Source organism: Pelodiscus sinensis, chromosome 3 (genome assembly GCF_052426305.1).
Source record: "Pelodiscus sinensis isolate ZL-2025 chromosome 3, ASM5242630v1, whole genome shotgun sequence".
Classification (NCBI taxonomy): Eukaryota; Metazoa; Chordata; order Testudines; family Trionychidae; genus Pelodiscus; species Pelodiscus sinensis.
Window position 1 is genome coordinate 100,551,402 of NC_143054.1, and position 14,323 is coordinate 100,565,724.

At 41.2% G+C, this 14,323-nt stretch overlaps 1 protein-coding gene across 9 annotated transcripts in view; it reads left to right on the forward strand.

Annotated features, from left to right (window-relative positions):
- Positions 1–14,323, forward strand: part of ARFGEF3 (ARFGEF family member 3) — a 139,981-nt gene that overhangs the window by 50,609 nt on the left and 75,049 nt on the right. For 5 of the 9 annotated variants that reach the window (XM_075924277.2, XM_075924267.2, XM_075924272.2 and 2 more), the window contains exons 6-8: positions 5,218–5,340; positions 6,729–6,774; positions 7,887–7,965. In XM_075924277.2, coding sequence (XP_075780392.2) covers positions 5,218–5,340; positions 6,729–6,774; positions 7,887–7,965 — 248 coding nt within the window. Of the gene's footprint in view, positions 1–1,265; positions 1,398–5,217; positions 5,341–6,728; positions 6,775–7,886; positions 7,966–14,323 lie in introns of all 9 variants that reach the window. The other 4 variants (XM_075924268.2, XM_075924270.2, XM_075924274.2 and 1 more) reach the window with 2 other exon arrangements.

Here is a 14,323-nt window from a genome sequence, read left to right on the forward strand (position 1 = left end):
AGTGAAGTTGTCACAGGAAATCAGTTGTCACTGTTTTGTTCCCTGGGGACATCTGCAAGGCTGTGTGCATTATTGAACTCACCGTTTCTATTTCTACTATGCCTTTTCAGATAATAATATGCAACTGACACGTGGCTGTATTTTCTCTTTAAAACACCCTGCTCAACACCAGTTTATTTCGTGTTGTGTTGGACCCTGCCGTTGTTTAGTGGCTCTGCCATATCCAAAAGGTCATGTCTAATAACTTTTGTCAGCATTTTATATTTATATAATATATAAATAAATTAAATAAAAAATATGACACAGACGCACACTAGCAAAGTCCTGAGTGTAGATGAAGCTATACTGGTAAAGAAAATTATTTTGCTGGGTTAGTACATTTTGTTCAGGAAATCGGTATCCGCGATACCAGCAAAAGCACTCTCTTGCCAGTATCAGCTCTGTCTACATTAGGAATGTGTGCTAGAATACCTATACAGAGGAGCACTATTTACACCTTTGGACTTTGTGATTCTGGCCCATAGATATTACAAAGGCCTTAAAATTTGAAACCTGAGGACACAGTACTCCCCTCCGTCTGAACTTTTCCCAGTGCTGGCATTGTAGCCATTTGAGGATGTGTATGGATCACTGAGTCATCACTGGTCTGGTTCTAGCATCAGCTGCTCAAACTTCTTCCAGTGGAGAACTGACATAGTTGCATTCTGCTAAGTGTCCTTTCTTCTCCAGAAAGCCCCCTCCCCTCCCTGATATTGCCCCTGCTAGCTGGTGCTAGTGCCAGCTCTTCTGTCTCGGCTTGTTTCTTACCAATGGGGGTACGCCTACAATGTGAATTGTCTTCTGCCAAGCTAGAACCTGGCCACTTTTTATCGCCCAATCAATCCATAATGGATGCACCCCAAATTAGTGGATACATCTTAGCATTTTAACCTTAAGCTCAGCCTCTTTTTCCCTTATTAACCTCACTGGAGTTCTGTGAAGGGTAAGGAGATTTGTGAAGCACTGTGACCAAGAAAAGGGTTGTACAAATGGCTTAAATATTATTAGTGTTGAATCTACAGTCAGCCTGGCTATATCTAACTACACACAGTACTTTTAATGTGGTCAGACCCCAGCATGACGAGTTATTTCATGCTTTGTGACTGGTTTGCCTTCTTGTATCTATTCTTGCCTTCTTGTATCTATTCTCAACCATGTTTTGGGAGATTTGTCTTGTTTCGTCCATTGCACTGCTTGGCCTAACCTTTTGTGTTTTGCTTTCTTAGCTGTGTTTTGCATGTCACAAAGCTGGAAGCCCCCAAATGCATGAAATGATCAAAGTGACCATTGCACACCTCTTCCGTACCCTGAGCGCTCGCATTTTTACTGGTGCACCCCCACCAATGACATTTCACAAGGTATCATGTTTGGCTTGTGAGACTGGAGCTCAGCAGGGCAATAGTGGTGCATATTAACACACTAGGGGCAGGGGAAGAAACAAGGGGGAATTGATCTGGCTTTTTCCAGAAAGTCAGCCTGCTTTTAAATATAGTCTTTCTACAGTTCCTTCAGTCAGCTGAATTAGATAATAAAATTACTATTTACCCACTCACAGAAGACAAACTTCGAGTCAATGGTTTGGCCTTTGCAAGTGCTAAATTGCACAATTGTAAGTAGTCGATAGGATCCCGTATTGCTTGTCCACTGAAATTCTTGTGAGGTACACCATCTTCTCTTTTTGAAAATGGCAGAAGAGTAAGGGTTTTCTTGCACTGTCAGAGAAACATAAAGAGGAAATCACACTGACTTGGCAAGATGGGTCATTATGTTACCAGTAAACTCAGGCATTTTATATGTATTTCCTGAGGCCGCAGTCCTGCAATGGGTCTATTTTGGCAGATCCTTAACTCCTGTGTAGAGCACCGCTGAAGCCAATGAGGAGACACACTGTTCAGGGGTCTGTTCACATAGGTCTGACGGCAGGATTTGAATGTACTGTATACTGTTCAGTGAAGAAATTTTGTTTTTGTTCATATGGTTTTCCTGTCATGAAGTGCTGCATGCTATATAAATAACAGTACTGACATCTGTGTGGCATCTTTTTTTACACATTTTAAGATAGAACACTTTAATCTGCACTGACAGTTTGTGCAGTGAGAGACATCATGTGTCTTTGGAAACTTCTTCACACATCTATTAATTAAGCTCCTGCTGTGTGAAATTCCCCACTTACCTTGGGAAATATAACACTCCCAAAGTCCACAGATGCCCCAAAGCCCAAGATAACTGTAGGTTCCATCCATTATCTGATCTAAATGCTTTCAGCATTATCAAGCTTTAATGTATTATTAAAATGAGAACATATGCAAGCCTGAGATGAAATATTTTGTCTTTATCTTGCCTCTAGCACATAAGAGGCACAAAATATCTTGTGTGCTATGTATATTGTTCTCATCATGCTACACCTGGATATAACAAGTGAAATGGGTTGAGAATGGGGTAAGAGCTGTATGTAGTTCAGATTATTCTAGTGTGTGGTATTTTGGCTCACAATTTACACTAATCAAGCATATTATGTTTGTAACCAAGAAATTCAACCATGCTTTATTGTGCCCATAACTTAGACACAAGGCAGAAATCCTAAAAGCATTAGCATCTTTCACTTCTGCTGGATATGTCTGACAAAATAGCAGAGATTAAAAATTCAAAGGGATTCTGGTAGCAGGTCTTATTCTCTATTGTATTAAAAGTAACACACATGAACAGCAGTTCCATTTTACCTTTACTCCTGACCTTCTCCCACAGAAGTTAATGACAAAGCACTACTTGGTTTCAGTAGGAAAGGAATCTGATCAGATTGTGTTACGGTGTACATATCAGTATTGATTAGTCCATATAATGTGCTAACCACCTTTAAATTTTCATCTTCAAACCTGGGCTGCTTCCTCGTTGGGGAAATAGAAGTATCTAAAATGAGATAAATTGTTTTTATTTCTGTAATGTGAAAAAGGACAATAATAGAAGATTAGGGTTGGCACACACCTCAGGAGGTCATCTAGTCCAACCTCTTGCTCAAAGCAGGACCAACCCCAAGTAAATCACTGCTGGTGGGCAGGCTGCTGATGAGCAGGGATTTGACCAGCATCAGGACCCAGAAGTACTGATGGGGGAGAAGACAGGAAATATGGAAGAAATTGTCAATTTTTAAGAAAGTCAGGACACCTGCAGGAGGCCTTAAAAATGGGAATGTCCCTTTAAAAACAGGACAGCTGTTCACCCTACATTTGTCAGACTTGATCAGGTATCTTCTGGCTGTGGAATTTTAGTGAGCTGAGACCAGGACCACATTACAGTGATAGGATGGTACTGGAAACAGGGCTATAAAACAGGGGTGGGCAAATGCTGACCCAGGCCCTCACTTCTGTGTTTACCTGTGCCTCTGCAGGCACCTGGCAACTTGGATTGCTATTCATGGCCAATAGGAGCATCAGGAAGTGGTATCGTAGTTGGCGCCTCTTCCCATTGTTCCTATTGGCCGCGAACGGTGATCCATGGCCAACGAGAGCTATGACTGCCTGATAACTGCAAAGGGCACTGATCAATATAGCAGTGGTACCCCACCAGGGACTAACCCTGTTAGGTCGCTGCTTTTTTACTGCCCACCCTGCTGTCGAATGTCTGGATGAAGGAGATAAATCTGTGGAATTTTTTTCTGCTCACTATGAACAACTGAATGAGGAAAAACGGAGCTAAGGAAACTGTGTATGACACTACATATAGTCAGGTAGAGGTGTGTGATCATCATGAAAGATGTCTGATATTCAGTGCAGGGTATGCACTGCAGCTGCCATCCTGGGCCCAGACTTGGAAGGGGCGGAAGTATGTTTGGCACCAGGCCCGCAAAATGTTAATCCAGCCCTCACCTAACACATTTTGTGTGTCTTTACATTGCGCGTGTGCATGTGTATGTAGTCATTTCCAGGTTGACTTGACACAGGAGTTACTATCCTTCAGAGTGACTTTATGATAGAAATGCTGACATATCTGAAAGGCCCCACCCTGAATAGTACAACAGGTAGTGTTACAAACTCATGGGCATGCATGCTGGCTGAACTTGTATGAGTAACTGCAGAGCTGTAGAATCACAGAGTGCAACATATGCCAACATCAGTGGAATTGCTCCTCTGGATCACAATGTATTAATAAATGTATGTTAAACAGTTTGGTCCCAACCTCATGATATAAATTACAGGAAGCACTAAATTAGCTCATGCATCAGCCTCTGGCTTGAGATATCAAAAATGATAACACAGTACTTTACCAACTCTTCTGGAAATAAACACTTCCTACAAGAAAACTTTTAAAGGACATTGCAGTGGGCATAATGCCATAGCCCCGGCATTCCAACTGCACTGCATTTTCACAACTGCCTACAAAATATTGTCTTTGGGCACAGTTAAGTCATGGAAAAAATTCAACCCTACAGCTGAAAGTTTGCCAAAGCCACAAACAACTGAAAATGTAGTTAGAATGGAAACTATTGCAATGTGAACTATAGCAGTCACTGTCACTTTTACTATAATAAAAATAGCCAGATACATTTTTTTTTTCCATTTATGGGCACTAAAAGGTTATTGGACACTGCAATGAACATAAATTAAAGTCATGATTTACAATGAACAATCAAGACACCTACTTGCATCATAGTAGCAGAAGATGTCTGAAAATCCCCAATGTATTACTCCTACAAAAACCCCACACAAATAACAATTTACGCAAATAACCTGAAAAGAAATAAAAACCTTTATGATCCTCATATGAGAGGATACCACCACTTATGTGCTAGTGGAAGAATTCCAGAGAAATGGTCCTTGTGAATTCGTTTGGTTCCTTTGATGTCATGAATACATCACTGGAATTAAAACAATGGGACTAAAATTTGAAAGCAACATCCACAGCACAAGCCACTGCCTGGGCACCTTAGTTTGACAAGAGAGAGGTTATGAGGTTGCCATTTTAGTTTTGCTACCTCAATGTACACAACACTTTAGAAACCTGACAAACTGCATGCTGCTTTTAAATCATATTAATTAACTACTCGCATTGCTGAAAAATGTTCTAACTCTGTGCGCTAGTAAATCTGGCTGACCTTCTACATCAAAGAGAGCTTCACTTCCTTCTGAGATGGTCTGCAGTTAAATTTAGTTTATATCTATGTGCTCCTTGTTTCCTCACCAGGTTTGCATTGAGACATATGTATCTAGCTGTCACCAGCGGAGTATTAACACCGCTGTGCGGGCAACCCTCAGCCAAATGTTGAGTGACTTGACTTTACAGTTACGGCAAAAGCAAGAGAATACGGTAAGTCTTCCAGCATCAACAGATGCTTCAGTATGTCATGGCTGTGTCCTTTTTGTGTCTCTGCTTGCAGCATTGAGTGACTGGGTGCTGTGCCTTCTGGCATTATTTGAGCATTCCAGCATTAGTCCTCTTTAAACTGCATCCTTTTGGGGCTACATCAATATTCATGCCTAACAAATCTTTCAGCAGACACCGCTTTTCCCTTCCAGCAGACACACTCTACATTTTGAATTGCAAGATAGACTTCATGCTGATGTTAGATTATCTTGACCTTGTTTTCCTTTTCTCTTTTATATTGTGTGTTTATTTACAAAATCTAAGCCAAATCCTTTTGAATCTGAATAAATGAAATTATTTGGGCTAGAGCGCTTCTTCACCTGCTGGCTTATTGGCAAAAGTAACTGGTTTCTGTTTAGTGCCTTTATTGTTCTATTAAAATCCACAAGAGTTGTTTGCACTTAACTCCAGCATATTGTTTGATGGAATTATGAGCACCTCTGGGCAAATTTGAAATGACTTTGGCTTCTTGCACTTATGAGCACTTTCTTGCATATTAATGAAGAAATTATTTGCCTTTATGTGTTTGTTTGATATGTTAGGGGATTTTGCAGCTGTCAGTTGTGTAGAGGTTTAATCTTATAGCAGTTCAATAAAATAGAGATCCTTTTTAAAAAAATAAAATAGACAGAATTTAAGTATAGTCTTAATCTGAGAAATAGGCATAAACTTTAGTTGTAGGGTTCCTTTTATTTATACTTTCTCTGGATAAAGTGTGCCCAGTTTATAAGTCAAAAGTTGTTTTTTTTTCCCCCCAAACTGGCAGCTCTGAAATCTAAATTGTTACCTCTGCTCATACTTTCTGACCTATAATGGAGATTCTGCAAACTGTCCTTAGCGTCTGACAATTTTTGATGATACATGAGACACAAGAGAGTTGATATTGTGCTTCCATGTGCTTTATGTGCCACAGGGAACTATCCTGCACTGGCAGGGAAATGAACTAGATGATCTAAGAGGGTTTATGGCCTCTGTAGTGTTAGCAGCAGTAAAGTAAAATGTTCAAGAGCAGCAAGGTGACATGTTCTTAAAACCCATTTCCGAAAATTACATAAATGCCTGGGAGTCTGTCCCAGTGGTTTTCAGTTGGTCTTAAATGCCTAAATATAAATCACTTTTAGAAAATAGGACTTAGACGCTTTTGAAAAAAATCCCCCTCAAAATTAGTAAAGAAAAAGAGGTATTTCTAACGTACAAGGAAGTTGTAATGTTAACACTTTCTTTTCTGACTCTAGTCCCAGACTGGCTTTTTCCAATTAGAAGCTGAGTACTTTATTATATAGCACTTTCCTTCCACCTATTCTCATTGTAACATATTTCTTTCCCCTCAGCAGACAACTGAGAACCATGAAGCCATGCAGCAGTTCAAGAGCCAAGGTATCTATTACTCTTAATTTTATGGTAACTCTTTAAAATGTGATTTTTCTTTCCTCTTCTCTCTCCTCGTTCCTTGTTCTTGCCTACTGTTGCCAAGACACCTGGTTGCCATAGTGTTTACATCCTCTGCAGAGTCACACTGCTCCTTTCATTTTCCATTGCTCACACCTCATTGGTCTCACCCCACTCATTGTATAAGTGTTCTGGTTATCTTCAGAACTGCAAAGTGTCTACAAAATCTTCCTGGCTTGCAACAGTTTTAATGATACCTTCAGCTGCACCATGTGAATGGTGTTCCATACAAGAAAGTAATAACTAATGACTATAATATGCTGTCTCTGCACCCAAAGGGCTTCAGCGCTGTGGGCAGGGTTAAAGTGAATTGGGGTCCCTTGTAAAATTTGAACAGTGTTTTTCAGAGATTAGCAGGGTCTGAAATCACAAATACAATTTCTTACCTATTGAGCCAGACATGGTATATTAACTAGTGGATAATGGTGTCCCTCCTTTCATCAATATTTTTGCAGGTCCTGACAGACAGCTCTGCTAAAAATGAACCTTCATCATGTCGATAGTATCAGTTTTCTAATGTTTTTCCTAGCTTCTCCACTATATTGTCTAATTGCTAAAATCTGTATTAGGCCTGGCTTCTGCAACTGGATCTGTGGGAGTGGATCCTTGGGTCCATGTGCGGCCCATTGATTCCAGTGATACTTCACCCAGGAATTATGATCTGTCCACACTGTTCCCCAGGCAGGACTGGCACCTTAGTGGCTACATAGATTTCTCGTGGTTGGAAGGAGCAGCCCAGTGATAAGCAATAGGAAAAGCCACCATGATTTTAATAATCCTGATGAATTATTTATAGTCCTTTTAAGAAATTAGTGTTATCCACCAAGTTAAGGATGCTACTTTTTTTTTCATTTTGTGACTTCCTCCCTCAGAATAACTTCCCATTCCGCTGATTCTTTTTTTTAAGTCTGGCAGCCTGCAATCCACAGCTGAGAACTGCAGATCCAAGACACAGAAGCTGGGATAGCTCTGAAAGTGGGGGGCGGGATGGTAATCCAGCGAAACGCACATAATGCCACTGACCTTTGTCTTTTTTGGAGGTTCTACAGTAGAGTCCCTTTGCGATGATGTTGTATCTGTCCTCACTGTGCTCTGTGAGAAGCTTCAGGCTGTCATAAAGTAAGTGGCTTATTTAGCTACAATTCATATTTGTTGCTGCAGTCTTTTGTGGAACATCACTTATAAATTCTCAGAGAGAGAGCCATGTTGGTCTGTAACTTAAAAAAAAAAAAACACACAAGTATTCCTGTGGCACCTTAGATGCTAACAAAAATTATATATAGTATCATGAGCTTTTGTTGGCAAAATCTACTTCTTCAGATGAGCTTGAGTGGAGCGAGAAAAAAAACCAATAAAAAGGGTGGGGGAGGAAACTTATAAATGATCTTACTGTCCTCATTCTAGAATAACAAGGCAAACAATTCGTGCACTAGGTTTCTTGTCAGCTGTACCTCACTCTCTGTTGGGTTGATCGCATTGTATTAAGTAAGTCCAAAGTTACTTAATACAAGGAATTATTAGGAAAGGGATAGAAAATAGGACCCAGAATATCTTACTGCCCCTGTATAAAACTATGGTATGCCCACATCTTGAATACTGCGTACAGACGTGGTCTCCTCAGCTCAAAAAAGATATTTTGGCCTTGGAAAGGGTTCAGAAAAGGGCAACTAAAATGATTAGGGGTTTGGAACGGGTCCCATATGAGGAGAGGTTAAAGAGACTGGGACTTTTCAGTTTAGAAAAGAGGAGACTGAGGAGGGATATGATAGAGGTCTATATAATCATGAGTGGTGTGGAGAGGGCCGATAAGAAAAGTTATTTATTTAGTTCCCTAAATAGAAGAACTAGAGGACACCAAATGAAATTAATGGGGAGCAGGTTTAAAACTAATAAAAGAAAGTTCTTCTTCACACAGCGTATAGTCAGCCTGTGGAACTCCTTGCCAGAGGAGGCTGTGAAGGCTAGGACTATAATAGAGTTTAAAGAGAAGCTAGATAATTTCATGGAGGTTAGGTCCATAAAAGGCTATTAGCCAGGGGATAAAATGGTGTCCTTGGCCTCTGTCTGTCAGAGGCTGGAGAGGGATGGCAGGAGACAAATCGCTTGATCATTGTCTTCAGTCCACCCTCTCTGGGGCACCTGGTGCTGGCCACTGTCAGTAGACAGGATACTGGGCTAGATGGACCTTTGGTCTGACCCAGTACGGCCATTCTTATGTTCACAGTTGTGGTAAGAAATGTATTTATCATCCACATTAAAGAAACTCCAGTAAGTAATAGCAACCTTTATTGTAGATAGATTCCATATAGTAACAACACATTTCAGGACAGTGCTTGCTGGGCATAATGACACATCCACAGAAATGAGAAGCAAATAGTACAGCAAAACTAAAATACAGTGATTTCTTGGAAAGTATTTATTGGTATTCTCTAGTCTAAATATGGGGACTATAATGACAATTTAGTACACCCAGATAACTCTTAATTATTTTAAAATGGTATGTCTTCTTCTGAACTACAACCACCATATGTGAGATAATACAGCATCAAAATACCATGATGCTCTACATCTGAATATTGATCCAGATCCTCAGGCGTTTGTAAAAATGCACAGCTTCATTAAACTAATGAAAGATTCTATTTAGCTTTAAGTGGTTTGTTTGTTAGCGTGTTTTATATAGAAGTCAGTGGAGCTTTGTTGATTTGCACAATCTCAGGATCTGACCCACTGATTTTTAAATGTTTGTCATATTATTTTCTATATTCCTGAGCCTTTCCTAGATTTCACAGAAACTGAATAAACTGTCTAAAATTCTGAAACATAATAATTATTGATTTGCCCACATGACAGCCTTTCAGTTTAAGAATTCAAATCAGATCACCAGATGATGATTATTATTATTCCTGTGTACAGAGGGGACAGTTGAAGTATACATAGAAGAGACTTGCCCAAGGTCTCATAGTGAGTAAGTGCCATAGGGCCATAGGAATTCTGAGAATTCCACGTGGCCATGCTGTGAGAGTGGCACAGAGCCATTCAGCTTTGAAAACACAGTCCTTTCTGGACTGCCCCACACTCAGGAGAAGTACATACTACACTGCACCAAATCTTGAGGGCTAAATGTTGCTAGGCAGTTTTCACTTTTAATGCATTATGAATTAATTGAAAAGCCCTCTGGATCTGATCCTACAGTTCTTACTCATATGAGGAGTCCTGACTTGTACAAGTAAATCCACAAACACTAGTGAAGTGGTTCTCAAACTATGTGGCCCATGGCCTATTCCACTCAATGCAGACCTTTCAATAGACCACCAGCCAGCCACCTATGATGACACAATGGGTGCAGGACGAGGTAGGGATGCAGAGTCTGATTGTGAGTAGGCTGTAGAAGCAGGCTGAGAGTGGGAGTGTGGGGGTCTGTATAGAAAGTTAGGTGCAGGAGCAGGCTGAAGCTGTGGGGTGTCTGGCTGAGCGGTGTGCAGGAGCAGGCTGGGGGTGAGGGATAGGTGGGAGGGAAGATGCAAGAGCAGAATGAGGGTGGTGGCCTGGGCAGGAGGTGGATTGCAGATGGAGATATGAGGTCTGGGCAGGAGAGAGGCTGCAGAAGCAGAGTGGGGGTGCAGCATCTCAGTGTAAAGGGTCTGACTGAGGGCATTGGGATGCAAGGTGTGAGCATGAGGGGGATGGAGGTTGCTTACCTGGTGCTGTGTCGCCCACTGCATCCCACCCCCACCTCCACCCCCATTGTCAATTCCGGCCAATGGAGCAGCAGAGAAAAAGTCCTGATGAGTGATTTTCTTTGTTGCCATTCCCTTAGCCAGGGGAAGGGGGAGCAGTAAAGCGTGGAGCTGCTTCCTACCCCCACAAATTGGATCTGCCCCACAAGGCCTACCCTTACAGCAGGAACCTCGAGCTTCAACCTCATGGGGGGCTGTGGAGTTGGCATGCCAGTGCAGACTCCCCGCTGTGGTGGAGGGAATGAGCCCCGAGCCTGAACCTCGGCTGCTGGTGGGCTGTGGATCACTAGTGGTCCGTGGACCATACTTTGGGAACCACTGCATTAGAGGGACTATATAGATGTGTAAGAGCTACAATCAGCGGTCAGGTTTTCCAGGATCAGGCTTTTCATTTGCAATGCATTGCTCTCCATTTCCTAATGTTACTTAAGAACAGGGTCGATGCTGAATTTATTCAGAAAATGTCACTTCAAAATTCCCTTGATTTCAGTGGGATCCACATAGATGCAAGGCTGTGCCAGCCTTGTAGTTGCTTACAAAATCAGAACTTTTACTTATCCTGCCAAGACTTACTTTTATACACTGAATTTTATACACTCTGAGTAATCCCGTTGAAAGAGGGAGCCTTGCAAGTGACTTCAGTGCAGCTAGGAATTCACTCACAATATATGAAGTTATATCCATGTAGAATTCTTTGCGAGATTGGGGCTAAGAATGGAATCCTCAACATGGATAACTTGGTTCCTCTAGTGATCAATTTATATATCAAAACATCCACAATTCCAGTGTTTCACATCTTTCAGTGCCATTATATGAATATTTTGTAGAAAGCAGAATTTCAAACACTCTGAAATAAGTTTAGTGACAAAAAAAAATCCTAGCTGTGGTATTTTAAGCCATGCACCGCAAACATTTAATAAACTAGGGGGACATAAATCTCAAATGTGAGAAAATAAATTAATCAGAAATGAAGAGCAGCATAAGCAATACAGTGCAATTACTTTAGAGGTATAAATACGACACTAAAATTTCTGTGAAAATTTGAGAGATTTGAAGGAAAAAAGAGTTCTTATTTTAAATTAATACCACCTCTATATCATGAAAACTAAGCTCTCACTTGATTACTGCTTAATTGCAAAAAGATTGGCTTGAGTGAAAAGGAAAAAAGGAGCTCTTAGAAGCTGGTTTACGTGGTGCAAAACTAAAGCACAAACTGGAGCGGACAAGTTTGTAATGATCAATGCCTCTTTTTGGTCAGTGTGAGCAGTAGGATGCACACACAAAATTTCCTTGGATGGTTGGAAAATCATTTGAAACAGTGAAAAGAAAGAGAGAGAGAAACATTTAGGTCTGCAAAACCGTGTGCTCAAAAATGATGTTTTCAGTTGTCCTATGCACTTCGCTCTCTGGAATTTTGTCTATAAGCTAATTTTTTTTAAATGTTATCTGATAGGCATGGCCCATAAAATTATAACCATTTCAAATCACTAGCAATGAAATACCAAAGCTAAACAACTTAACAGGATCTCTTTTTAAAACTGTTGCCTTGAAAATAAATAAAGAAAAGACAAATCCTTTGTGAAGTTTATTCCAGCTCCCCAGGAGACTGCACTGAATTAAAGCAGATTAAGGCATAATATAGATAAACATAATAAATTAATAGAACCTAAAATATGGTCAGTGAACTGTGATTTACTGCTGTAAAATGCCCAGCTATCACAAAGACACTAATACATAATTCTGCACCTATTTTCAAGTTGCATATTTTAGTTAGATAAATATAATGAAGGATTTTAATTAGTTCTGGAGGAAAACAAATGTAGCTGACTTGCTAAAAATGTACTGAAGTAATTATGTGGGAGGCTGGGAGTAGAAAGCTGTTCTTCTTTCCAGCCAATAGTTGTTCTCCTCAGAAACAACCTGTCGGAGAGAGTCACCCTGTGCAGTCATTGGGGCAAGGCTTTGGGTTATTAAACTGTCTGCTATAATCACCTCATATGATGATTTCTTTAACATACTGTACTTAAATTCAAGCATATTAACCTTTTCTTCTGAGGGTAGTGAGGTGGGGGTGATGAAACTTGGACAAATGACCAGGGAGAGCTATAAATATATAACTTGAGTGCCAGGGGATTATCAGAAAGGCAAAAGCTCAATTGGAATTGCGACTGGCAAAGGATGTGAAGGATAACAAGAAAGGTTTCTACAGGCATGTTAGCAAGAAGAAGGTGATCAGAGAGGGTGTGGGGCCCCTGCTGGATGAAGGGGGTAACTTGGTGACAGATGATGTGGGGAAAGCTGAAGTATTCAATGCTTTCTTTGCTTCTGTCTTCACGGACAAGGTCAGCTCCCAGACTAATGCGCTAAGTGACACAAGATGGGATGAAGATGGACAGCCATTGGTGGGTAAAGAACATGTTAGGAACTATTTAGAAAAGCTAAACGTACACAAATCCATGGGTCCAGACTTAATGCATCCGAGGGTACTGAGGGAGTTGGCAAATGTCATTGAGGAGCCTTTGGCCATTATCTTTGAAAAGTTGTGGAGATCAGGAGAGATCCCAGATGATTGGAAAAAGACAAATGTAGTGCCCATCTTCCAAAAAAAGGAAGCAGGACAATCCAGGGAACTATAGACCAGTCAGTCTTACCTCGGTCCCTGGAAAAATCATGGCAGGGATCCTTAAGAATCCATTTTGAGGCACTTGGAAGAGGGGAAAATGATCAAGAATAGTCAGCATGGATTCACAAAGGGCAAGTTGTGCCTGACCAATCTGATGAGCTTCTATGATGTGGTAACTGGCTCTGGTGACATGGGAAAGTCAGTGGATGTGATATACCTTGCCTTTAGCAAGGCTTTTGATATGGTCTCCCACAATATTCTTGCCAGCAAGTTAAGGGAATGTGGATTGGATAAATGGATGGTAGGATAGATAGAAAGTTGGCTAGAAGGTCGGGCCCAGCGGGTAGTGATCAACGGCTCGATGTCAGGATGGCGGTCGGTTTCTAGCAGAGTTCCCCAAGGTTCGGTTCTAGGACTGGTTTTGTTCAATATCTTTATTAATGACCTGGATGAGGGGATGGATTGCACCCTCAGCAAGTTTGCAGATGACACTAAGCTAGGAGGAGAGGTAGATAGGGTCCAGAGTGACTTAGACAAATTGGAGGATTGGGCCACAAGAAATCTGATGAGGTTCAACAAGGACAAGTACAGAGTACTGCACTTGGGACATAAGAATCCCAAGCATTGTTACAGGCTGAGGACCAACCAGCTAAGTAGTAGTTCTGCAGAAAAAGACCTGGGGATTACAGTGGATGAGAAGCTGGATATGAGTCAATAGTGTGCCCTTGTCGCCAAGAAGGCTAATGGCATATTAGGTTGCATTAGGAGGAGCATTGCTAGTAGATCCAGAGATGTCATTATTCCCCTTTATTCGGCTCTTGTGAGGCCACTTCTGGAGTGTTGTCCAGTTTTGGGCCCCCCACTACAAAAAGGATGTGGACGCATTGGAGAGGGTCCAGCAGAGGGCAACCAAAATGATTAGGGGGTGAGCATATGACCTATGAGGAGAGGCTGAGGGAGTTGGGTCTCTTTAGTCCGCAGAAACAAAGAGTGAGGGGGGATTTGATAGCAGCCTTCAACTTCCTGAAGAGAGGTTCCAAAGAGGCTGGAGAAAGGCTGTTCTCAGTATTGACAGATGGCAGAACAAGGAACAATGGTCTCAAGTTGTGGTGGGAGA